Raw genomic sequence first — 25,139 nt, forward strand, 5'->3', positions numbered from 1 at the left:
TGTTGAGGATTTTTGCATCCATGTTCATCAGTGATAAGTTTTTGTGTGTGATATCTTTGTCTGGTTTCGGTATCAGGGTGATGGTGGTGGACACATAGAATGAGTTCAGAAGTGGTCCTTCCTCTGCAGTTTCTGAAATAGTTTCAGGATAGGTGTTAACTCTTCTCTAAATGTTTGTTAGAATTCACCTATAAAGTTACCCGGTCCTACACTTTTGTTTGTTGGGAGTTTTTACTGATTCAATTTTTAGTACTGGTAATTGATTTGTTTATATTTTCTATTTCTTTCTGGTTCAGTCTTGGGAGATTGTACCTTTCTAAGAATCGGTCCATTTCTTTCAGGTTGCCCACTTCGCTGGCATACAGTTGCTCACACTAGTCTCTTAGGATCTTCTTATTTCTGTGGCATCAGTTGTAACTTCTCCTTTGTCACCTCTGATTTTATTGGTTTGAACTCGCTTCCTTTTTTTCTTGGTGAGTCTAGCTAAAGGTTTATCAATTTTGTTTATCTTTTCAAAGAACCAGCTTTTATTCATTTTTTCTATTGTTTTTTTAGCCTCTATTTCATTTATTGGGCTTCCTGTGTGGCTCAGCCGGTAAAGAATCCGCCTGCAATGAGGGAGACCTGGGTTCAATCCCTGGGTTAGGAAGATCCCCTGGAGAAGGGAAAGGCTACCCACTCCAGTATTCTGGCCTAGAAAATTCCATGGACTGTATAGCCCATAAGATCACAAAGAGTCAGACACAACTGATCGACTTTCACTTTCATTTATTTCCTCTCTGATCCTTATGCTTTATTTCCTTCTACTAACTTTGGGTTTTGTTTGTTCTACTTTCTCTAGGCATAAGGTCGCTGAGACTTTCTGTTTCCTGAGGTAGCTTGCATCACTATACATTTCTCTCTCAAAGCTGCTTTTGTTGTATTCCATAGGTTTTGGATCGCTGTTTTCATTTTCACTTATCTCTGGGTTCTTTTTACTTTTCTCTGACTTCTTCAATGATCCATTGGTTGTTTAGTAGCACATTGTTTAGCCTCCACATGTTTGTTTTTTTGTAGCTTTTTCTTGTAGTTGATCTCTAATATTATAGCATTGTGGTTGGAAAAGATGCTTGATATGATTTAAGTTTCTTTACATTTATCAAGACTTTTTTAGAAATCGAGGCTTTAAAGCAGAACTCTTTAAGGGCAAAAAGGCTGTTTAAAAAATCACACATCACTAATACGGTCAACTCTCTATCATCTTCCTTACTAGAGAAGTGGAACAAAGAATACAAAATGAAACCATGACCGTTTACTATGACTTCCCCCTCCTTGGCAACTATGTACATTTATTATGACCATGTTAGATGTAATCCCCAAAATGTATGAATAAGTGCATTGATTTACAAGATTTGGGAGTATGCTAGAATACTTTTGTTTGTTTTGTACTGTGACTTCAGAACATATGCACACACAACATGAACATTTTCTTCCCAAACTGAACATGTTGGGAAGATACAGTCCTTCCCAACTATTCTCTAAGATACAGTCCTGGGCCATCTCCTGGCTCTAAATACTCTCTCTGAAGGCTGACTATTTCCATGTCTCTACATGCTGATGACTCTTAAACACACTTCAATTTTTGATCCATATTTCCAGCTGCTTCCTAGATATCTCTATTCAGATGTCCCTCAAAACTTTCAAACTCAGAAACAGCACATTCTCTTTCTCCCTTCTCTGCTTCAAATTCTTCTTTCCTCTCTGTAATCCAAAATTGGGTTTGGTAATAATATCCACCCAGACACTTGAGCTAAAAAATGGGATCCTTTCATCCCGTTTCTCTTCCTCACCACTCCCCTCCAAACGTGGTCAAACCTTTGCAGCATCAACTCCTCCCATTACCCCTTCTCTCTATTCTGAGGCGCTGCTCAGCCAGCAGCCCACACCATGAGAGCAGAAAAGCTGCCACGGATCTCTTAAATTTGCAGTGTTCTCCTCTCCAAACCTGAACTGAACAACAACTACAGTATCCTTTCTTGTCATTAAAACAGGGGCTGTGTGTTTTATGCACACTTATTTTTACCATGTCTCACTGCCCGCTCCTGTCCCATACAACCTTCGAATACCCAGCATACCATGTACACCCAGCCTTCCTCAATGTTGTTCACGCCAGTTCCGAGCAGGCCCTATTCTTCCTGATGACTCTACCACTTTTCTGCTTTAACCTTCCTATGAACCCTTCTATTGGTGCATAATTAACCATTCCGTTCTCTGCTTGTCCAAAGGACTTTGGACATGCTATTAGTAAAATACAGAGCATACCGTGTTATCACTAGCAGATAATTCTTGTATATCCTATTAAGCACTGAGATCTTGGACTAAACCTTGCTTGTTTTTCTACCTTTAGCACCAGGTACGTAGTTGTGGTCAGTATGTGTTTGTTCAACTATCATCCCTATCTGCCATTTTCCAGTCAAGCCTACACGACACACTTCATTTAGTCATCCACTGCTGCCTCTCAGGAAATGTTTTCAGCCTGAAATCATTCTCTTCTCAGCAACCATGGTCACTTCTTTTCTAGGAATGCTACCTCATCTACAAATCTTTTTGTTAGATCATTTTCAACCATGGTCTTGAATTTTGGTCATTTTCTTCCTATTTTAGCCTCCTGCTAACTCCCTAATCCCTTCATTTACCACACTTGGCACAATGAATATATTCTGTTTTACATAAAACGTAGACTGAGCAAATCCAGATCAGGTATGAAGCCCTCTCAACTGTGAGATAACAATGTCAAGAAGTAGTTTTTGGAGCTAAGCGAGCTCAAAGTGATTGACCCTCACGTTCGGAAGGTCTCAGGGGCTGCCGCGGGGCTAACAGTTGGGCTGTGACGATCTCAGTGTTTCCTATGGCGACATCTGCACATGAGTGAAGGTTTTCTGCCACCATCTGATCACCACAGTGTTCCCGACCAAGAAGCTGGAGATAAAGAGCCTTTTGGGCCTTTCCCAACAATGCTCCTTAAAGAAAGGAACCTTTTTACATATCCTTCTCCTTTCTGTCAACAGTACTACAAAGCTTTATTAAATGAAAAGTAGTCCAAGAGTAAAGACACAGGCGTTTCTGAGGAGAGAGGCTGACGTAGGCAATGTCACCCACTCTATACAATCACAAGACCACAGGCAGCGCTCACCGAGGGCAACACTGAGGTGTAACGAGTCATAGCGAGCATCATGTTCGATTTCCCCACAGAAAGACGGGAACCACGTACACTTCTGACAAGCACCCACTGGACTTCCCTTGTGGTTCAGCTGGTAAAGAATCCACCTGCAATGCGGTTGCAATCCCTGGGTTGGGAAGATCCCCTGGAGAAGGGAAAGGCTACCCACTCCAGTATTCTGGCCTGGAGAATTCCATGGACTGTATAGTCCATGGGGTCACAACGAGTCAGACATGACTGAGCAACTTTCACACTCTATAGAAACGACCACTTAACCTAAATTAAAAAAAAAAAAAAAAAATCTGTAGGGCACCTTTGTTATAGGCCTATTAATAATATACTATTATGGCATATGGTACATATACAACAACATCCAACATGTTGAATGCCTACTATGTACCTGGTACTGTGCTAAACTTTTTTATTTTATTTATTTATTTATTTTCGGCTGCCCTGGGTCTTTGTTGCTGCACAGGCTTTCTCCCGATGTGGTGAGCAGGAGCTCCTCTTCCTTGCAGTGTGTGGGCTTCTCACTGTGGTGGCTTCTCTTGTTGCAAAGCACAGGTTCTAGGCACATGGGCTTCAGCAGTTGTGGCTTGCGGGCTCTAGAACACTGGCTCAGTAGCTGTGGAGCACAGGCTCAGCTGCTCCGCAGCATGTGGGATACTCCTGTACTGGGGATCGAACCTGGGTTCCTAGCATTGGCAGGCAGATTCCTAACCATTAGACTACCAGGGAAGCCCAGGTGCTAAACTTTCAAATGGATTGTCTCACTGAATCCTCACAACCACCCTTTGACATGGGTACTACCATTATCCTCATTTTAAAATGTAGACACTAAGACTTAGCAAGTGTACATGTTTCCAAAGTTACACAGCTACCAAGTGGTCCAGTGTCAAAAGTCACATCCAAATATATTCATCTCTAGAATACGTCTTCTTTATTGCTGCACTCCACTCAAGTTCTTTTTAAAGCAAATTAGAGGGACTAATGCTGATGCTAAAGCTTCAATACTTTGGCCAGCTGATGTGAAGAGCTGACTCATTAGAAAAGACCCGAATGCTGGGAAAGATTGAAGGCAGGAGGAGAAGGGGACGACAGAGGATGAGATAGTTGGATTGCGTCACCGATTCAATGGACGTGAGTTTGAGCAAGCTCTGGGAGATGGTGAAGGACAGGAAAACCCGGCATGCTGCAGTCCATGGGCTCACAAAGAGTCAGACACGACTGAGGGTCTAAACAACAAAGATGGAGCAATGAAGTGAAGTAACTAGCCTACACACAGATTTTTATTGTTTAACCAAGTGAAGTAATATAGTTTCATCCTTTTTTACCCTTTTAAACTGTAACCAGTTAGAAAGTACAGGAACACCCCTCTGGGCATGGTTCTTTCTGAACAAACTCCTGGAGTAACTCAGGACACTAGAAAGCTATCGAAGGAGACTCATCAGTTGCACTTTGCCTCTTTTTTCGCAACTGTTGCCTCAGTTGCAGCCACGGGCATCACAGCGTGGCCCTGCTGCCGGCATGCACATCTCCTGGCCTCATGCAGGCTGCTGGGCGCCCAATGGGCATGGCTGAAACATGAAAAGAGGGCAGTTCTGACCTCATGGAAGAAACAGTCATCCGAGCCCACAATAGTTTATATCTCACCAATATTCTCCATGTATAAGACAGTATGCCATAAAAGACGCATAAGGGAGACACGCTTCCCTGGAAAGATACATGTAAGTAGTAGCTTTATTTATAACTGACATAAGGGAGACACGCTTCCCTGGTGGCTCAGACAGTAAAGAATCTGCCTGCAATGCAGGAGACCCAGGTCCAATTCCTGGGTCAGGAAGATCCCCTGGAGAAGGGATAGGCTACCCACTCCAGTATTCCTGCTTGGAGAATTCCATGGATAGAGGAGCCTGGTGGGCTAAAGTCCATGGGGTCACGAACAGTCAGACACAATTGAGTGACTAACACTTTCTAAGGGAGAAGGGGACATTACTGTATTGAAATGAAATGATAACAACTTAAATGCAAAATAAAATGAGAAAAAATAAGTGGCAGTTACTACGTCAGTAAAACTGAGTTAAAGGAGGAAATCACTAAAGATGTTACACACATACGTAAAACATTTTAATGCAAATAAATGTACACTAATTCACTAACTTCTGATGCAGGACCTTGGTGTTTTGGGTTTGTTTTTGTTTTTTCAATAGCTTAGCTGACTGGAGTTCTTTAGAAAATTACAACCAAACGCATCTACCATTTATAGTTTCCATTCTTTAAAGAGCAAGAACTAGTAAACTAATAAATCAGGACAGAATGTTCTAGATTTACAGCTGCCTTTCCCCATCTCTTAAGACAGAGAAAATAAGTAGAGCAATTTGTTTTTCCTGAATCTTTTGAAAACATTTAGCTCAGAGCATAGACAAACAACTCTTTTCCCCCATTCATACTTCATTCATGTATGTGATACTTTCATAAATATACATCATTATAATAACAAGTACATTGGCCTAAACAGTCTGAGAACAAACACAATTGCCTCCTGCTGAGCAGACTATTCAAATGGGGCAAGTAGCCCTGCAACAGCCCAGGGCCTGCTGCAGCCCAGGGCCCACTGCAGCTCAGGGCCCGCTGCAGCCCAGGGCCCGCTGCAGTTCAGGGCCCACTGCAGCCCAGGGCCCACTGTGGCCAGGAGGGGGGCTTCCACCTGTTTCCACCTGGGTGGCCAAGCGGAGGGTCAGCAGCTGCTGTTAGCTGAGGAGTCACATGACTGTTCTGTTCCCTTCTCTCCTGATTGTATTTATGGCCGGGCATGTAAGTGCCCAAGAGTGTGTCTTATGTCGCAGTTCCTGAGAGCAGAACTGGGATGGAACCACAAGTGTGAAGAGTGTGTACGTATTACTGACTAATGATTATTTTTACTCACAGATGAATGTGACTTCCTAAGGGGACAATAGAGGATGAGATGGTTGGATGGCATCATCAACTCTATGCACATGAGTTTGAGTAAGCTCCAGGAGTTGGTGATGGACAGGGAAGCCTGGCGTGCTGCAGTCCATGAGTCGTAAAGAATCAGACACAACTGAGGGACTAAACTCAACTGAACTGATGAGGAATTTATGTCATTCACTCAGTTTTGTTTCCATGTGTTGTGGAAAGCATACACAACTCAACAGTCCTTTGTCCCCTAGTTAAACATAGGCTTCCAGAGAGCAGTCATTTTACTCTGTTTAATATTTAGCTCAACTTTGTGCTCAGTTAGCTAATACATGTTTCCTACAGATAATGTAATCTCTCTTCTCTGGCCTTTCAGATATCCTTCGGACACCCTGGCCTCTGAGTTCTCTGAGCACCTCACCTTGACCACTCCCTCCCCGGGGCCTGGTCTGGTCTCTGCTGTTACCAGTAACCACAACCACATACAACCCACCACTGCAGGACTGCGCCTCCTTCCCGCCAGCTTGCCACGCTGCCAAGGGGCCCCTTGGGTCCCACGCATCAGCAGGCACCGTATTCCCTCAGTCTCCTGGCCTCCTCTCTGGATGCCGTTCCACCCCTTGCCCTTTCTCTTCCACCCTCCACATGCCCTCCTTCGCCCTTTCTCTCTGCTCGTGGATGATCTTGGTTCCTACTGCTCTGAGAAGATAGAAACCACTAGAAGCAAACTTTAATAAACTTCCTCTACCACCATCCCTTCTGCCAGCACACAGGTACCAGTCCCAGGAAACTGAGAGCACAGCTCAGCGCGGGACTGTTCATTATCTGAATGATCTCACTGACCTCCCTCAGCTTTAGTTTCCTTACCTGAAAAATAGAGCTGATGACGACTATTCTGTAAAGCTATTATGAGGATGAAGTGACTTATGCACAATACACAGTCTCATTAAATGTTAGTTCCCTTACTTTCTCTTATTTTTTTAATTAAAAAAAAATTTTTTTTTGGCTGTACCACACAACATGCAGGATCTTGGTTCCCCAACCAGGGATCAAACCTGGGCTCCTTGCAGTGGAAGTACGCAGTCTTAACCAATGGACCACTAGGAAGGAAGTCCCACCTAATCTTACTTTTAAAACAGTTAGTGGGAATATAAACTGGTGTAGCTACTATGGAAAACGGTATGGAGGTTCCTTAAAAAATTAAAAATAGAACTACCACGCGCTTAGTCGCTCAGTCATGTCTGATTCTTTTCAACCCTATGGACTGTAGCCCACCAGGCTCCTCTGTCTGTGGGATTCTCCTGACAAGAATACTGGAGTGGGTAGATATTCCTCCCTTCTTCAGGGGATTTTCCTGACACAGAGATCAAATCTGGGTCTCCTGCATTGCAGGTGGTTGTCTTACAATCTGAGCCACCAGGGACATCTAGAACTACCATATGATCCAGCAATTCCACTTCTGGGTCTTTACCCGAAGGAAACAAAAATACTAACTCCAAAAGACATATGCAACCCTGTGTTCACTGCAGCACAATTCACAAAAGTCAAGACATGGAAAAAACCCAAGTGGCCACTGACAGATGAAGGGATAAAGAAGACATGGTATTATTATACAATGGAATATTATTCAGCCTTAAAACAGAAGGAAATCTTACTATTTGCGGCAGCACAGATGAACCTTGAGGGCTTTATGCTAAGTGAAGTAGATCAGACAGAGAAACACAAATACACCATATGTTCCCATTACATGCAGAATCTAAAAAACAAACAAATATCGAATTCACAGATACAGAGAAGAGACTGGTGGCCACCAGAGACGGTGGAGGGGAGGGTAAAAGATGGTCAAAAGGTACAAACTTCCAGTTATAAATAAGTCATGGAGAAGTACTGTACAGCATACAGATATAGATAATAATGCTGTATTATACATTTGAAAGTGGTTAAGAGAGTGAAGAAATGTGTAACAATGTATGGTGGTGTATGTTAGCTAGATTTATTGTGATCATTTAGCAGTATATACAAATATTTAATCATTATGTTGTATAGTTGAAACTAATATAATGTTATACGTCAGTTATATCTCAATAAAAAATAGCCTGTAAATCATATAGTGTATGAATTATATCTCAATAAAGTTGTTTCCCACGCCTCGACCCCCAAAGCTTGTAATGTATATTTTTCACTAATTCAAACTGTCCCTCCTCCTAATTGGCCTTCACTAGGGAAATTATGGGCTTCCCTGTTTTCTTAGTAGTTAAGAACCCACCTGCCAACGTAGGAGATGTGGGTTCGACCCCTGGGTGGGGGAGATCCCCTGGAGAAGGAAATAGCAACCCACTCCAGTATTCTTGCCTGGGAAGTCCCAAGGACAAAGAAGCCTGGCAGGCTACAGTCCATAGGTCACAAAAACAGCTGGACACGACTTAGTGACTAAACAACAACAAAGGGAAATTACATTGAATGTAGCAGGTTAGGTATAAAAAAAGGGTTCAGCTGTAAAGCAGAAAAGATGACCCCCTAATAATTTTTTTTAAAGATTCTAGTTTCAAAACACAATTAAGAAAATGTTCAAAAATAATTTTTTGTGAGTCAAAAAATAAATCTTCATTTTACTACTATGGTTTGCAGTTACTACTTTTTTCCTGTTTAAGTTTCTTTCTCTTAAACCGTGAAATAAACTTTCCCCAATAGTTAGACTAATTTCTAAACTTGGGCTCCATGCTCTTGTGACATAGACTGTGGAGTAATACATGGAATATAGATTTAATATACAGCTTAATTAAACTGCTCTATTTGGTCCAGTTTGCCATGTTCACTTAGGCTGAGGACAGAGGTCTCATTAAATCATGCAGGCACTACAACCCTAAAGGGATTGTAATCTTTCTTTCTGAAGTCAATTTAGTAAGTTTGTATTCGCCACTCCTTTTGCCTTCAGAATTGGCCTACTTCCTCCAGCGAGCCCTCCTCAACCAGCCATACGCGCGGTATCTACCACTCACCCTAGACCTTGGTATACGCCACCCACTGGTGACGATAATAGAGTCCCTATAAACCAGGAACTGTGATCAGAGCCTGGCATAATGCCTTGTCACTGGAGCCTCACATGAACATTAGGAGGCAGGAGGCATTTCAGTTTGCTGGTGCAGAAGCGGATTCCGTCACCTGGCTCAGGTGCTCTGCCTGGTGAGGCCAACCAGCTGGGATGCAAATCCACCCCGTGCAAAGCCAGCCCTCACTCAAGCCCTAAGTCACCTGACTCATGAATCACTGACTCATGAACAAGTCTTGTCTAACCAACCTGCACTCTATATGGTGTTTTACACACACTGGACACTGAAAAAACATTTTTACTGACTGCCCTGATGACATGGCCCTTTGTCTTCCTAGATCACAGAGAAACCTGAAAGCAGTATTTGGCTACACGGTATCCAGGCTCCTGCCTAACTCTCAGATGGAAATACCAGGGAAAGTGGCAGTAGTCCCGGTGATGGCAGAACAGCAAGGCAGCACAGGAAAGCCAGCTCTGCACATCGGAGGTTGAAACAAGAAGCTACCCAGGGACTTCCCTGGTGGGCCGGTGGCTAAGACTCCAAGCGAGGGGCCCTGGGTTCAATCCCTGGTCAGGGAACTAGATCCCGCATGCTGTGACTAACGCCTGGTGCAGCCAAATAAACAAATATTAACAAAAAAGAGGCTGCCCAAAGAAGGCTGACAGCAGCCTGTTTAAAATGGGAAAGAGGGGTAGAGTTGAGTTGGGTGAAGAAGCTGAACAGGTTCAGGCTCAAGAACAATGTGCAGTAGGTAACTCCACCACACATCCCGTGTGTAAGGGTGAAACATAAGTCTACTTGGAATTTTAACTGATAAGGGAGGAGAAAACATCAAGAACTTTTGTCTTGAACATTTTAACTACAGGACTCTGATTCCAAGCGCAGTCAGTCAGATAAGAACTGGGCACCTGCAAACTGCTTTAGTACAACTGCTATTCCTGTTAGAACTCCAGTACAAAGACCAGAGAGGAGGGGAAAGTGTCGGAACAAAGCACACGTGTGCGGGGAAGGGTGCTCTTTTCACTGCCGATGCCCGCCTACAGCATCCTACAGAAGAGCCACGTCTGAGACAGAAGTGAACACGGTCACACGCTGACAGTATGGACCTGCGGTCTGAGGGGAAGCTGGCACGTGTGGCTCATCCACAGCAAGAGGAGCAGTGACCACAGCACACACACACGGCTTCCAAGACCTAGTAACGAAATATGTAAAGTGCCAGTAAGTTTTATATTGATTGCAGGTTAAAATAATACTCTTGATATAGGGTGATAAATGTTATTAAAATTGATTTCACGGGACTTCCCTGGTGGTCGCGTGGTTAAGACTCTGCGCTTCCAATGCAGGGGGCATGGGTTCAACCCCTGGTCGGGGGAACTGAGATCCTGCATGTCAAGTGGTGCGGTCATAAAATAAAAAATAGATAAATGTATTTAAAAAATTAGTTTCACTTTTTTTTTTTTTACTTCTTAAAAAAAAAAGGCTATTGGAACACTTTGGATTATATGTGTGGCTTGCATTCTACTTCTATGGGATGGTTCTGGTATAGACAATGCTGTAGAAAAAGCAGGGGAAACAAATTTCAATTAGATTCAATAGACCATTAGAATCTCAGTCCTTTGTTAACAGCCTGTTATGGAGATTTCCATTTTGCAGGAGATGAGGATTTCTGGTGTTCTATAAACACAGGACTCAGAGCCACAGTAGATTAGGTTTGAGAATGATCTCTGCCACTGACTAACTCTGAAGTCAATGACGTTCTAGTCACAGAATTGTGGGTAAGCAAGTCATACAACTCAGGGCCAACCTGCCTCTAAATCCTATTATGAGGGCTAAATGCAGTAACATAAAGAGTATAGCACTTTATTTTCTTTTTTTGAGCCTAGCATTTTAAATGTTAGACACTATTATCCTCCTAAGAAAATTTCTGACATGCTTTTAAGATACTTTGGTGGCAATCTGTTAAAAATAAATAAGAAGACTAATAAAATTAGTGATTTTGTGGTGTTTGTTCTCAAAGACTTCATCTTCTAAATTTGACTAAAAAGGAATACACTATTAGAGAAGATGATAAAATCTCCATCTTTGGAGAGCTCTGGAAATTAGCCACTATTTCTCCTGGAAAGTTTAAACCAGAGAGTGGAGCAGGAAGGTGAGTTTATACTGCCTGAGAAAGAGAGGCAAGTCTGGTTCTAAAACTCATTGACAGGGTGATGGTGTGGAATTCGTGTAACATTTCTGGAATAGCGGTTTCCTCATTACTGAATGAAGGAGGCTAAGTGGTCTGTAAGATCGCCTCCAGCACCAAGAGTTTTCTCAATTATGAATCCAGAGGTTACGTACATAGGCATTTCCATTCACCACTTAGAGAACACCCTTATGTCTCACACATCTGCATGTAGTTAGGTTCTAAGGCCACTTTCTCAGGGTCTTGCAGAACGACCTTGCTCAAGCTATTTACCACAGCTTCCATAAGCCTAGTCTTCATTTCCTCTCAAGGCATCAATGGGTGGATCCTGTTTCCCATACAGACATTTAGAAGCCAATTAAAAATAGAAAACTATCTCCCCCTCCCATCACCTCAACTTCAGGTTCCAGTTTCACTCCTCTCACCCTGCAGGTGCTCACTCAGCTATTAACTGATACATCTGTTAAACCTGGAGAAGGTACGCAGCATAGTCAAGGTACCATTTCATTGAATATTGAAAGTAACAAAAATGACAAGTAATGCAATTATTTGTAAAATCACCTGCCTGCCAGCTGACTGGTGAAGTTTTACAGAGGGCAATTCTGGACAGGATCCATAATTAGGAATTTCACTTCATTTTATTTTATTTTTCTGATCTGAGGATTACATAAAGCATCTTCAGCTTTGCCCTAGGGATGTGTCTGACTGTAGGAAATTAATTTTGCTTGCTGTGACAAAGGGCTTCCCAGGGGGCACTAGTGGTAAAGAACCTGCCAATGTAGAAGACATAAGAGATGCAGGGTTGGGAAGATCCCCTGGAGTAGGAAATGGCAACCCACTCCAGTATACTTGCCAGGAGAATCCCATGGACAGAGAAGCCTGGTTGGCTACAGACCATGGGGCTGCAAAAGCAGGACACAACTGAAGTGACTTAGCATGCACGCTGTGACATAGTTTGCTTATTTCTCAAAGAGGACTAATAAGAATCACATGCTCAAAGACATCATGACCCCACCAGAAAGGCTCAGTGCAGCTATGCGCTATCAAATTTCAAATGCCTCATAGTAAGAGCAGACGTATTAACAACGATATCCAGGCAAAATTTTGAAGATATAGGGGTTTTAAGAGCAAAAAAAAAGTAGTGAAAAGAATGCCTCCTTCCTGCCCAATGATAGGATGTTTTTGCTTTCCACGTGCTAAAGCAAGCCCACCTCAAAGTTTATTTTTATAGCCAGTCCAATTCCTTCAGCTACTCAAGGAGAAATTTCTTTTCACATAAGAAAGCAGGACTTGTAAATCAGCAGCAGCTGAATTAAGATCTCTGACTGCTTTTTCAACCAGAGGTGGTATAAATAAGACATTTAGGGCCTCCCTGGTAGCTCAGTCGGTAAAGAATCTGCTTGCAATGTAGGAGACAGAGGTTCAATCCCTGGGTTGGGAAGATTCCCCTGGAGAAGGAAATGGCAACCCATTCCAGCATTCTTGCCTGGAAAAATCCCATGGACAGAGGAGCCTGGCGGGCTACAGTCCATAGGATCACAAGAGTTGGACAGGACTTAGCAACTAAACCACCACCAAACAAGAGGTTTAAAGACAGATCAGTTTCCAGGCAATTAGGGGCCTGTGTTCTAGCAACACTGGTTAAGAGCATATAAACTGTGAGACAGACAGACCTTAGTTCTACTGCCGTTATGTGTGTGCCATTAAATACAACGGCCTCCGCCAATCAACAAGGCTCCTCTGTTGGGCACACCCGGCTCAGGACGGCCCACATCCTGTACATCCAGGATTCATGTTCTTCCCTCTTCTGTCTCCACCAAACTGCTTCAAGGAACCTCAGGCAGGGCGTCTGCACTGCATCCTCTTAGCGCTGATCCTCACCATCTTTTGACCCCCTCCCCTGCCCCTCTGGAAGGGGAAAGTCATCATGAACTCTTCCTCAATCCAAGCCACTCTGAGTTCTTTTCTAGTTGATGCAGCAAATGCACACATTTCTAAGTGTGAAATAATCTAGATGGTATTAGCCTTCCTGTGTGTGCCAGTTACTATAACAGAACATCTAAGAAAATGGGGCGAAACTTCTGAAAATCCCTGTCTTGTCACAGCTCTCTTGGACCTGTAAGAACAGCACATCTGACAATGGCTTAGGTCTCCGACGGCAAACAGGGCATCACAGCTGACAGCACGGGGGAGGAGGTAAGGCTGCTGGGCTGCTGGCTGGGGAGCTGCTTTGAGAACATTTGTATCTGAAAGGATGGCCCACCGGTGCCTCTCCGGCTGCTGTCAAGAAATCCTGCAATGAAGGATATTTTCAAAGCACCCACCTTGTTGAGGACATCTCGCTGGCAGCCAAGATAGAGATTGGGCAGAATTCGGGTTGGCCCGATGTTGGCAACAGGTAAGCAAGGCTGAGAGATGCAGGTGGGGACTAGGGTGGACTTTCCTTCACAGAGGCCAGGGAAACAGCGGGAGAACTCGGCAAACCCACCTAAGGATAGACATGGTAAAGTTACGCCGGGCACAGAGATGAAAATCAGCCTTCTGGTAACCAGTCAAATAAAGCTGTCTGAAAAGAAAAAGCAAATCCCACAAATGCAAGTGGATCCTGCCGTACACGGATCCCTGGCTACAGCTGCTTGCTCCGGGGTACAGGCCTGCAACAGCCCTGGCTTGCAGGGCCTCGAAAGGCGCCCAGGCCCTGCAAGTCCCCCGTCCTTTTCTGTGCAACTTAAAGAGGACAGAAAGTAGGCAGCACATAACCAAGCAGAAGAAAAATGGGGATGTAACAAATCCTCAATGGAGATCAGGTGTTATTTCTTCAAAACACAGTGGATCAACTTAAGTTTCTTTCAGAATGAACTTTTTAAAATCTTCCTACTATATAAATTTTTAATTTCAAAGATACCACATACACCCTTTACTCTTACAAATATTCTCTATATCGAGGGTTTCATAATCACTCGTGATTCCAGGGTCTCCTGTTCCTTTGCTGGGTGCTCATTATAAACAAGGGCCGAGAGACCCTAACTGCTCAGGGTACAAACGGAGGCCCTGGGGCAAGATTCCTGTACTCGGAGGAATTCACTTTTTTCTAGTCCTGTCCTTATAATGACCCACTCCATGACCTTTATTAGGTCACAATCTTGCTACTGTTAATGACGAGAAACCCACTGGCTAAGGAGACGCTCACCTTCTCTGGGAAGAGAAAAGATGAATAAGGTCTTCACTGGTTTTTCCAATCTAAATATTCCTTGTGATGCAAATCCAAACCCAGGAACTGAATACATTTTGATACATTTTCAGATAAATCCCTCCCTATCCAGCCCTCACTATGTACAAACTCAGGAACCAAAGAGACTCAGAATATGTTGAGTGAATGTGTGTGTATATTTAAAAATTTTTCTTTTGTACAGGAGTATAGCAGATTAACAATGTTGTGATAATTTCAGGTAGCCAGCAAAGGCACTCAGCCATATGTACACACGTATATATTCTCCCCCAAACTCCACTCCCATCCAGGCTGCCACATGACATTGAGCAGTGTTCCCTATGCTATACAGTAGGTCCTTGTTGGTGATGCATTTTAAATATAGCGGTGTGTACATTTTTAATACTACTGAATTAAAAAACAATTCACTTGTTGAGAAGATAGAGCAGTCCCACTCTTACCTCTTTAATCAAGCCTTAAAAGGGACCTGAAAATCTCATTAAATATTTACCTCCATCTCCTTGAGCTACATTCTACACACCTTTCCCTCCCTTCTGGATACATACGAAACACACCCTCATCCGCTACCCCAGTGCAGGGAGCTGACCCTGCACCTGCAGAAGGAGAAGTATCAACATTTTTATCCCCTGTGTTGCTCAGGGCAAGTGTCAGCAGGACCCTCTGGACACCCGTGTGCATCATCTGTGCTTAGCGTGGCATGCACAGTGCAGCCAGCTGGATGGCAGCAAGTTAGTGACAATAACCAGTCCACTTGCAAAATATAAGTGTCCATCCCGAGCCTCCAACCCAGGGGTCTGGACTGTTTTTACTCATAAGCAGTTTGCTTGTAAAGTTCTTACGGGAACATGGGAGACAGAGTAGGAGGTTCCATTACAGAAACCCCACTTCCTTTGTGGAACCAACGGGGTCCTCAGGGTCTGCACCTGCTCAGAGTGAAGATTTCATGTCTTGCCCTTTCCAAACATCCTTCCAGCCACACAAAACTCACTGTCAACTGTACATGCTGTTCTCTCACCACCACCAGCCTATCCCGGGCACGTACACACACATGGCATACAAACCAGACACACACACACACAGGGCATACAAACCACATACACAGGGCATACAAACTACACACACAGGGCATACAAACCACACATATACACACACAGGGCATACAAACCACACACACAGGGCATACAAACCACACACACAGGGCATACAAACCACACACACACACACAAACAGCGTACAAATCACACATACACACAAGAGCATACAAACCACACACAGGGCATACAAACCACACACACACACACACACACACACACACAGAGTACAAACCACACATACACACAAGAGCATACAAACCACACACAGGGCATACAAACCACACACACACACACACACACACACACACACACACAAACAGCGTACAAACCACATATACATACAACAGCATACAAACCACACACACAGGGCATACAAACCACACACACAGGGCATACAAACCACACACACAGGGCATACAAACTACACATACACATAAGAGCATACAAACCACACACACAAAAAGGACATACAAATCACACACACACAGGGCATACAAACCACACACACACACACAAACAGCATACAAACCACACATACACACAAGAGCATACAAACCATACACAGGGCATACAAACCACACACACAGGCCATACAAACTACACACACACACAAGAGCATACAAACCACAAACATACAGGGCATACAAACCACACACACACACACACACAGGACATACAAACCACATACACACACACAGGGCATACAAACCACACACATACACACACAGGGCATTCAAACCACACATATACATACACAGGGCATATAAACCATACACACACACACACACGGCATTCAAACCACACATATACACACACAGGGCATATAAACCACACATATATACACACAGGGCATACAAACCACACACACACATGACTGAACATCAGAGGGAAGAAGAACACAGGCCCCTGTACTGAGTTCACATCCTGGCTTCACCACGTTCTAGTTGTCACGTTTGCACAAGTGAATGACGCCCTCTGGCTGTTAGTTTTCCTGTTCCTAAACTGGGAGCAGTGATCAGACCCCCTCACAGAGCTGTCAGAGGATGGAGAGGATGGGGCCAGTCGGGATGCCTGAGAGCTTGTGCCTGCAGAGGAAGCCCTGCAGGGCACAGGCATCAGACATCCAGTTCCCAGCCCTGTCTGTGGCCTTCCCCCATCGCTAGTCTGCAGCTATATCTCAGCAGGATTCACCTGAAACAGAACAGAAGCAGCAGCGCTTCGAGGGCTGCATCTCCCAGAGTCGGCTCTGGAGCAATGACCTCCTGCAGGAAGCTGGCAGACGGGACACTGGGACATGAAACGCTACACGTCATTTCTCCCTAGGAGACTCACAGCTCACATACTAAAAGCTCTCTGAGGAGCCTGAAAACCTCTAAGGAAACTGGTTTACTTTCATTTAATTCAAGGTTCTCAAGCTTATTTGACCATGGAATTTCCCCTCCCATTTTCCCCCTAATATCTTTTAATAGCTGGTGGAACTCACACTTAAGGAAACATCAAGATAACGCCGTTGCAACCACTGAAATAGAGTAAATCGTCGGAATTTCCACACTTAAAGTATAACCCACCAGCTATCTCAAAAAGGGATCAGTTAATACAGGCATTTCCTAGTGGCTAAGATGGCAAAGAATCTGCTTGCAATGCTGGAGACCCAGGTTCCACCTCCAGGTCCGGAAGATCCCCTGGAGGAGAGAATGACTACCCATTCCAGTATTCCTGCCTGGAGAATCTCATGGACAGGGGAGCCTGGTGGGCTACAGTCCATAGGGTCGCAAAGAGTTGGACATGACTTGAGCAACTAACATGTCCACTTTTTTCCCTTTAATACAGGCATATGTATATGCCTGTCATGATTCAGAATTTATAATTTTGCTTCTATTAATGTTTTGTCCTTTTCAGTCTCTTAATGGCATAATACAATCATTTAAGGTGAGTTTTTTTCCCCTCAAGTAATTCTTATAAAAACAAACATTAAAGAATCTGAACATTCTTGGCCTATCTTACGCTTGCTTTCCCAACACAGGAACTGACAGCCGCAATTCTGATTACAATTTAATTGAATGGGTTTAAATTTTAACTTCCAGTAACTTTTGTGGTCCCGGTGTTTCTCTAAGAAACTGCTGTCATATTTTTTTTTCCTATTCTGGCTTCAAAACAGTTCAGGGGATGGTCTCTCTCATTTAAATCCAACAAAACGGGAGTCTAGGAAATGTTCTCAGAAAACAGAGAAACCGGATCATCCAAGGAATTTCATTTTAAACTTATAAGTCATCATATTTACAAATAGGTCATCCTACAGTTACTGAACACGTACTATGTGACAAGTATTGCTCTAAGCACTTTACAAGTTTTGTTTGATCGTTACAACCCCTTGAAGGAGGTGCCTGAGTTGTTCCCATTTCACAGATAAGGAAACTGAGGTTCAGAAAGGCACAGACTGATAACCAACAGGGCTGGGATGTGAGCCCTGGCAGCCCAGCTTCAGACTGTACTCATTGGGTGCATTAGACCACATTTCTAAAATGCCACGGAATTACGTGCCATGTTGCCTAGAATGTGGGCAACGTGTCTGCTGATATCTCTGGGGTCCTGCCCTCATTTTAGCCTCATTTCACTAGGCTGGAAATGGCCATGGCCTCTCCCAAACAGACAGAAGAGCCTTGCTTACCCCTAAGCCACATGGTTCAGAAGCATTGATGAGGCAGAGAAGAGCAGGAGACCTGACCAGAGACACAAGAACTCTGTAAGCTCGAGTCACATGAGTCCAGTAACAAAACTGAGGATGGACTAGGGGCTCACGGCTGGCTCACCATCGCAGTCTGTGAACTGGTGGTGAGGTTGTGGCTGCGTCTTGGTGACTTTCAGCCCGTTCCCTCCATCAAACTATGTTCAGAGGGGACAGAGTCTCCAACAATCGTAAAGTGAGAGCTGGCCAGCCTGGGCTGTTCCAAGTCCAGCTCTATCATTCACGCTATCCTAAATCACTTCTAACTTCAGTGGGTCTAAAAAAGTAAAATGTGAGTGCAGCGCTAGAAAACTCTAATACAGAAAACAGAAAGAAAACAAACCACTATTTAGCATCAAAACAACCCCCCAGAGCCAAATAAAACAGCAGTAACACGTGGTAAAACACATCATAAGGCAAACAGAACCCCCCACTTTTTTAAACCAATGTTTACAACTAATCTCTAGCAGCACAAACCCAAACAGCCTTAAAATATTTAACAAATTTCATTGAAATCCGTGCTCAGTCTGGCTTGAAATGTCCCAAACCAGGACTCCTGGTCACTTCCACAGGAATCTACCTTGGCAAAGAGTCCATTTCCCCTGATCTTTATCTCTGACAATGTTCCACTCTGTTGACATCTGCCTTTATTGACAGTTTTTTCCATTCGCTGACCTTTCATTCATCGCTGGACTCCAGTGACCCTGGTTTCATTTCATTAATTAATCACAGATGAGACACCTCCTGATCTACCCAAACTCTCGAGAAACTATCTGTGGCTTCATCAGCAACTCAGTTTTGAAATATGTCTAAAATGTCCCTCTTCCTCTGTTAACTAGATCCACACAAGGAGAACAGTACAATTCATCTATGCAAACCTTCTGTGACAAGGGGATGACAGACACAGAATAGAGAGACATCTCAGCCCTCGCTCCTGGCTCTGTGGTCCCTGGATCCCAAGTTAGTCTATTACGACAAGAAGGCACGGTGTTGGCTCAGGATTCCTTTGTTTACTGTAAGAGCAGCACTGGAAAGCTGTCACGCTCTTGAAAACAGTTTTAAAATAATTTTTAAAGTTGTCAAGGATTTGACTCAACCGTCCAACCTGGCCAAATTTCTCCCATCTTTGGATTTTATGCTGCTTATTGTCTAGGAATGGAGAAAACAGAGTCAGACAACCCATATGTTCTTCCCTAAGACAGACCTGAATCTCGGAACGTTGCACCCACTAGGGCCTCTTGTGCTAGGAATGCTTGTTTTTAAGAGGAAGGAAGGCACATATGCAGACACCCTGGCCTGTAATGGCAATAGGGAGACCAGCAGACATACAGACATCACTGGCCTCTACAGCTCTGGATAGACAGCCAAACAGATTGCAATGTTAAAAATCCATTTTCTATCTGATGTCCACTAATTCACCAAGAGAATGCATGTTTATAAATAAAAACATACATATTACTTTGGAAAGAGAAAACATTTGGTACAGCTTAAAGGCATTCGTGATTTGTATGTTGCTTTCTTCTCGCTCAGCCAAGAAAACGCTTCTTAAGAACACCTCCTTCATAATTCCAACCATAAATATAATTTTCTGTAAGAGCCAATGTTAACCACCATCCCATTTTCATAGGGAGAAAAACTGCCAAGTAAAAGAAAATATACATAAAGAAACACCACTAAACAATTCTAACTGGTCATCTTTCTCTTCCTTCTGACTCTGGCAGTTATAAACCACAGCGGTGTTTCTTAAAAGTGTATTTCCATAATCAACAAAAGTAGCACTGTACTACAGATGAGTGATGTTAATTTTCAGATTCAAGTTCTAAAAATGTACCCCTATCCTTGAAGTCAAACCAGAGATAAACATCAACTCCATGATTCTGAAGACATTTCACTGCAGGAAGAAATAGAAGGCTGCTCACTTATGCTTCAGTTCAAACAGGCAGCAGGTCTAAGAGCTTTGTCAGCTGTGTGTGCACTAAGTCACTCCAGTTGTGTCCGACTCCTTGAGACCCCATGGACTATTGCCCACCAGGCTCCTATGTCCGTGGGCTTCTCCAGGCAAGAATACTGGAGTGGGTTGCCATGTCCTCCTACAAGGGATCTTCCTGACCCAGGGATTGAACCTGTATCTCCTGTAGCTCCTGCACTGCAGGCTGATTCTTAACCCTCTGACAGCTGCCCAACTGTGAAGTGGGATTCAAGGCAACCCCTTCCCACATTGGGGATAGAGTCCATGGCTATGTACAGAAATCTGTTTACACAAAACTCCACTTCATGAAACACATTCTTCTAAAAAGTCACATGCAAATTTAACTTCCACTCATTAAATCATTTTCAGTTTACATAGTCTCATAGTTTTTCAATATAGTTTTCATGTAGTTCAATCCTTCTGTAAAACAAAGTCCCCTTTTCTGTGACATAAATATGACCCATTCATCTACTTATTCTAGAATGTATGTGAAGGACTGAAATGGAGTATTCCTGTATCTGTATAGAACAGCTCTTTCCATACTGAAAGTAAAATCTGGGCTTTGCTACTGCACAAAGGAGACAACCCTAATATCAAACAATGAAATGTTGAGATGTGTATCTTGGAAGTACTGGGTTGGCCAAAACGTTTGTTCGGGCTTTTCTGTACACTGTCATGGAAAAACCCAAATGACGTTTTTGGCCGACCCAGCATGTTAACTGCTCTTAAGAATAATTACTTTGCACTTTTAGTCTGAAGTGTCTGATTCAGCCAACTTTATTCTCTAACCATTTAAAAATATTCAAGCATGGTCACAATTCTCCTGGGGTCTGCAGACGGTATATATGGAGAGTTGAAACTGCTGCTGCTGCTAAGTCGCTTCCAGTCGTGTCCGACTCTGTGACCCCAGAGATGGCAGCCCACCAGGCTCCCCCGTCCCTGGGATTCTCCAGGCAAGAACACTGGAGTGGGTTGCCATTTCCTTCTCCAATGCATGAATGAAAGTGAAAAGTGAAAGTTAAGTCGCTCAGTCGTGTCCGACTCCTAGCGACCCCATGGACTGCAGCCCACCAGGCTCCTCCGTCCATGGGATTTTCCAGGCAAGAGTACTGGAGTGGGGTGCCACTGCCTTCTCCGGAAAAGAAGAAGAAACACAATGTAATTATACACCTGCAAAGAAAGCAAGCAAAAATATGTAACTGTGGGAATACCCTGGTGGTCCAGTAGTTAGGACTCCGGGCTTCCATTGGAGAGGGCATGGGTTTGATCCCTGGTCAGGGAACTAAGCTGCGTGGGCGAAAAAAAACAAAAGTAACTGTACTTTTCCAGTGTTTTCCAGTGTACAAAGGTTGGTGTAGGGAAGCCCAGCCACACAGGAGGGCAGAGAGCCCAGCACACTTTTCTTAGCAGCATCAGCAGCAACTATGTCCTACCTAGTTACCTGTCTGCTGAGCAGCACAGAAGAGAAAAAAAAAATCCCAAATGACGTGGAGCATTTGGGATTCATTTTAAACTCTTATTCCACCCCTCCACTCCCTCGAGAGAAAGGGGCAGACATGCATTTCTGTGAAGACCCTCCCTCCAGGAAGCCTGAGAAGAAGCCTCCATCTCATGAAACCTGCCTCATAAATGACACTTCCAACAAGCTCCCTCTATACAAAGCCACCAATCACCTGGCACGGCAGGGATGGGACATTCCAGCGAAGTTTTGGATTAACATCGTTACCCAACACAATAAACGAATTAAAATTTTTCAAAATACTAGCATAAAAAAAAATCACTAAATACTAAAAGAATGTAACTTATCAGAGTTCTTATGACTCATAATTTCTAAATGTTACATTCCTCAAGATTGTGTTATCTAGATCGATTCAACTAGCAAAATCCTGAAGTGTTGTTTAGTAAAAGAGTTCTCAGAAGATGCTGACTGACATTTTTTTTTAACTCTTTTACTGATGTTTTTAAAGTTATTATTTATTTTTTGGCCATGCAGAGCAGCATGTGGCATCTTAGTTCCCAGACCAGGGCTTGAACCTGCACCCTCTGTATTGGATGCACAGAGTCTTAATCACTGGACCACCAGGGAAGTCCCTGGGCTTTCAAACTGGTAATAAGTAATGATGCCCAGCAGAGAAGGCAATGGCACCTGGAAGGCTGCAGTCCATAGGGTCACTGAGGGTCGGACACGACTGAGCGACTTAACTTCCACTTTTCACTTTCATGCACTGGAGAAGGAAATGGCAACCCACTCCAGTGTTCTTGCCTGGAGAATCCCAGGGACGGGGGAGCCTGGTGGGCTGCCGTCTTTGGGGTCACAGAGTTGGACACGACAGAAGTGACTTAGCAGCAGCAGCAACAATGCCCAGAGACTCTTTCTCTTAAAACACACACACACAGAGCTAGACAGGACTCTTAATAAATCCCTTCACACAAAGATTGTTCTGAAGAGTATGGTCAGAACAACCAATCAAAAGGAACTATGGCCAGAACCCACCCTTGGCTGAGTGAAGGCAGTGAGCACTGTAAGCAGGAGAGAGGGTCAAAGAGGCCACTCGCTGGGTCCTCCGGTGACTTGAGGACACAGCCGAGCGAACAGCAGCCGGGGGCTTCCTGAGGAGGCAGGATGTAGGCCTCTGAGGTGGTTCAGGAGATCACACCTTTGCTCTGGTGGTGGTGGTTTGGTCACTCAGCTGTGTCTGACTCTCTGCGAACCCATGGACTATAGCCTGCCAGGCTCCTGTCCCTGGGATTCTCCAGGCCAGAATACTGGAGTGGGTTGCTATTTCCTTCTCCAGGGGATTTTCTTGACCCAGGGATCGAATCCGGGTCTCCTGCATTGCAGACGGATTCCTTACCGAATGGGCCATGCTCTAGTTCACCTGGAAGTCAAGACTTCCAAGGTTGCATTTGGGAACTTGAGGTCCCAAATTCCAATCTAACATTTTCAACCCTCTTTTGGGCATTTGCACTTGAAAGACTTATTGACATTTAAAAAATAAATTCCAAGCCAATATCTCATTCTCTTTCACTCTCTACCCTGTATACCTGTTGGCCCCGTTCTTCCTGGGCCTACATCCTGCCTCCTCAGGAAGCCCCGGCTGCTGTCCTCACGTCACCGGGGGACCCAGCGGGTGGCCCCTTCGGAAGCATCAGCAGCATCCCCCGGGCATGGCAACACTCGATTTGCCTTTGCGACGTCTGTCTGTCTGTCCCTGCCTCCCCTTCTCCCCCGCCACACCCCTGTCCATGAGCTCTGAGCTGCATCACTGGATAAATTCAGGAACACTTCTCTTTGATCCGCCTGTCCTTTCCCCAACTGGCTTCCACTCTGTTGCCCAATTAAGCTCCTAAGATAGTTTTGATGTAACCTGTGCTCCCAAATGCCCATAGAATACAACCCAAAATTCCTGGTTAGCCACTCAAGCTCCTTCATCATCTGACCCCACTCTACTGTCCACCTTCACTGTCCCTACTCTGCCCACCACATCACAGGTCCACTCGTCTTCCTCCTGTTTTCGCAACACACCTGTGTGGTCTCATCACAAGCCACTGGCCATTCAGTCCTTATGAACCAGAGGCAAGCACAGATCACAGCTCTTCTCCAGCTGCATATGCCATGGTTTTCTTACCATGACCAATAGAATATACATTTTACCTTCTCATCACCCACATTCTCTCACCACCAAAACAAGTTTCATGATACAATCCTCTCTTACCATGGAGCTGCTCTCTAGTTTCAATTCTAGTACTCTATTATTGTGTTCTTAAAATTCTGCTGTATTAAAAAACAAACAGACAAACAAACAATCTTCCCTGACCAGTGTATCTAAATATGGTCTGGCCAACTTAGAACTTCTATAAAATACATAGCCACAGTACTATCCTGACAAGCCAGGGGTTACAGCCCCATGCTTCCACCTCTGGGAGCACGGGTTCCATCCCTGATCAGGGATCTAAGACCCCGCAAGCTGTGCAGTGTGACCAAAAATACACATATACATTGTTCGTTGTTGTTTAGGCACTCAGTCATATCCGACTCCTTCGTGATCCCATGGACTGTAGCCCACCAGGCTCCTCTATCCACGGGATTCTCCAGGCAAAAATATTGGAGTGGGTGGCCATGCCCTCCTCCAGGGAATTCCTGACCTAAGGATTGAACTTGTTCTTCTGCTTGGCAGGCAGATTTGTTACTACTGGGAAGCACACACATACATACATATATGAATGTATACACAGCCATCACGTGGCAGTATTTTCCTCTGACCTGGTCACTGTGGATTCTCATTCCGTGTTTGTGGTGACCTATCTCTCCAGCTATAACACGCTGTGAACTGTGTGTAAGAACTGTGTCTCACACTTGTTTGCAATCATCTCCACATTTAGCACAGTGCTTAGCATGTAACTAAATGTTAACTGAATCCTTTCTTGTTACAATGAATAGCTGTTGATGGACATAAATCTTGTGTATGCTTGGTGTTCAAAAGGATTTCCTGATTCCACTCAGCGCTGAGAGCTCTGTGGGCCTGGGTGGGAGCCAGAACCTCTTCCTACTCCTCCTCTGAGGCCCCAGAGGACCCTCAGGGTGAGTGAGGCAGCTGAGAGCAAGCAGAACATTTCTCTGATGTTAAAAAAAAACAGAAGGGCAACCTGGTAAATGCTGCCTGCCTCATCCAAAATCCCCGGTGAGTCCTCAGGTGCTTCTGTCGTGTCTAGGGAACTTCCCTCAAGAGACAGGCTCAGGCCTCCAGACC

The 25,139-nt window shown here is 44.2% G+C and overlaps 1 protein-coding gene across 2 annotated transcripts in view; it reads right to left on the reverse strand.

The window, feature by feature from the left end:
* DUSP16 (dual specificity phosphatase 16) overlaps positions 1-25,139 on the reverse strand; it is a 93,025-nt gene that overhangs the window by 17,720 nt on the left and 50,166 nt on the right. For both annotated transcript variants that reach the window (XM_055570427.1, XM_055570428.1), the window contains exon 5: positions 13,696-13,859. In XM_055570427.1, the coding sequence (XP_055426402.1) occupies positions 13,696-13,859 (164 nt within the window). The remainder of the gene's footprint in view (positions 1-13,695; positions 13,860-25,139) is intronic.

The sequence above is a fragment of the Bubalus kerabau genome, chromosome 1 (assembly GCF_029407905.1).
Source record: "Bubalus kerabau isolate K-KA32 ecotype Philippines breed swamp buffalo chromosome 1, PCC_UOA_SB_1v2, whole genome shotgun sequence".
NCBI lineage: Eukaryota > Metazoa > Chordata > Mammalia > Artiodactyla > Bovidae > Bubalus > Bubalus kerabau.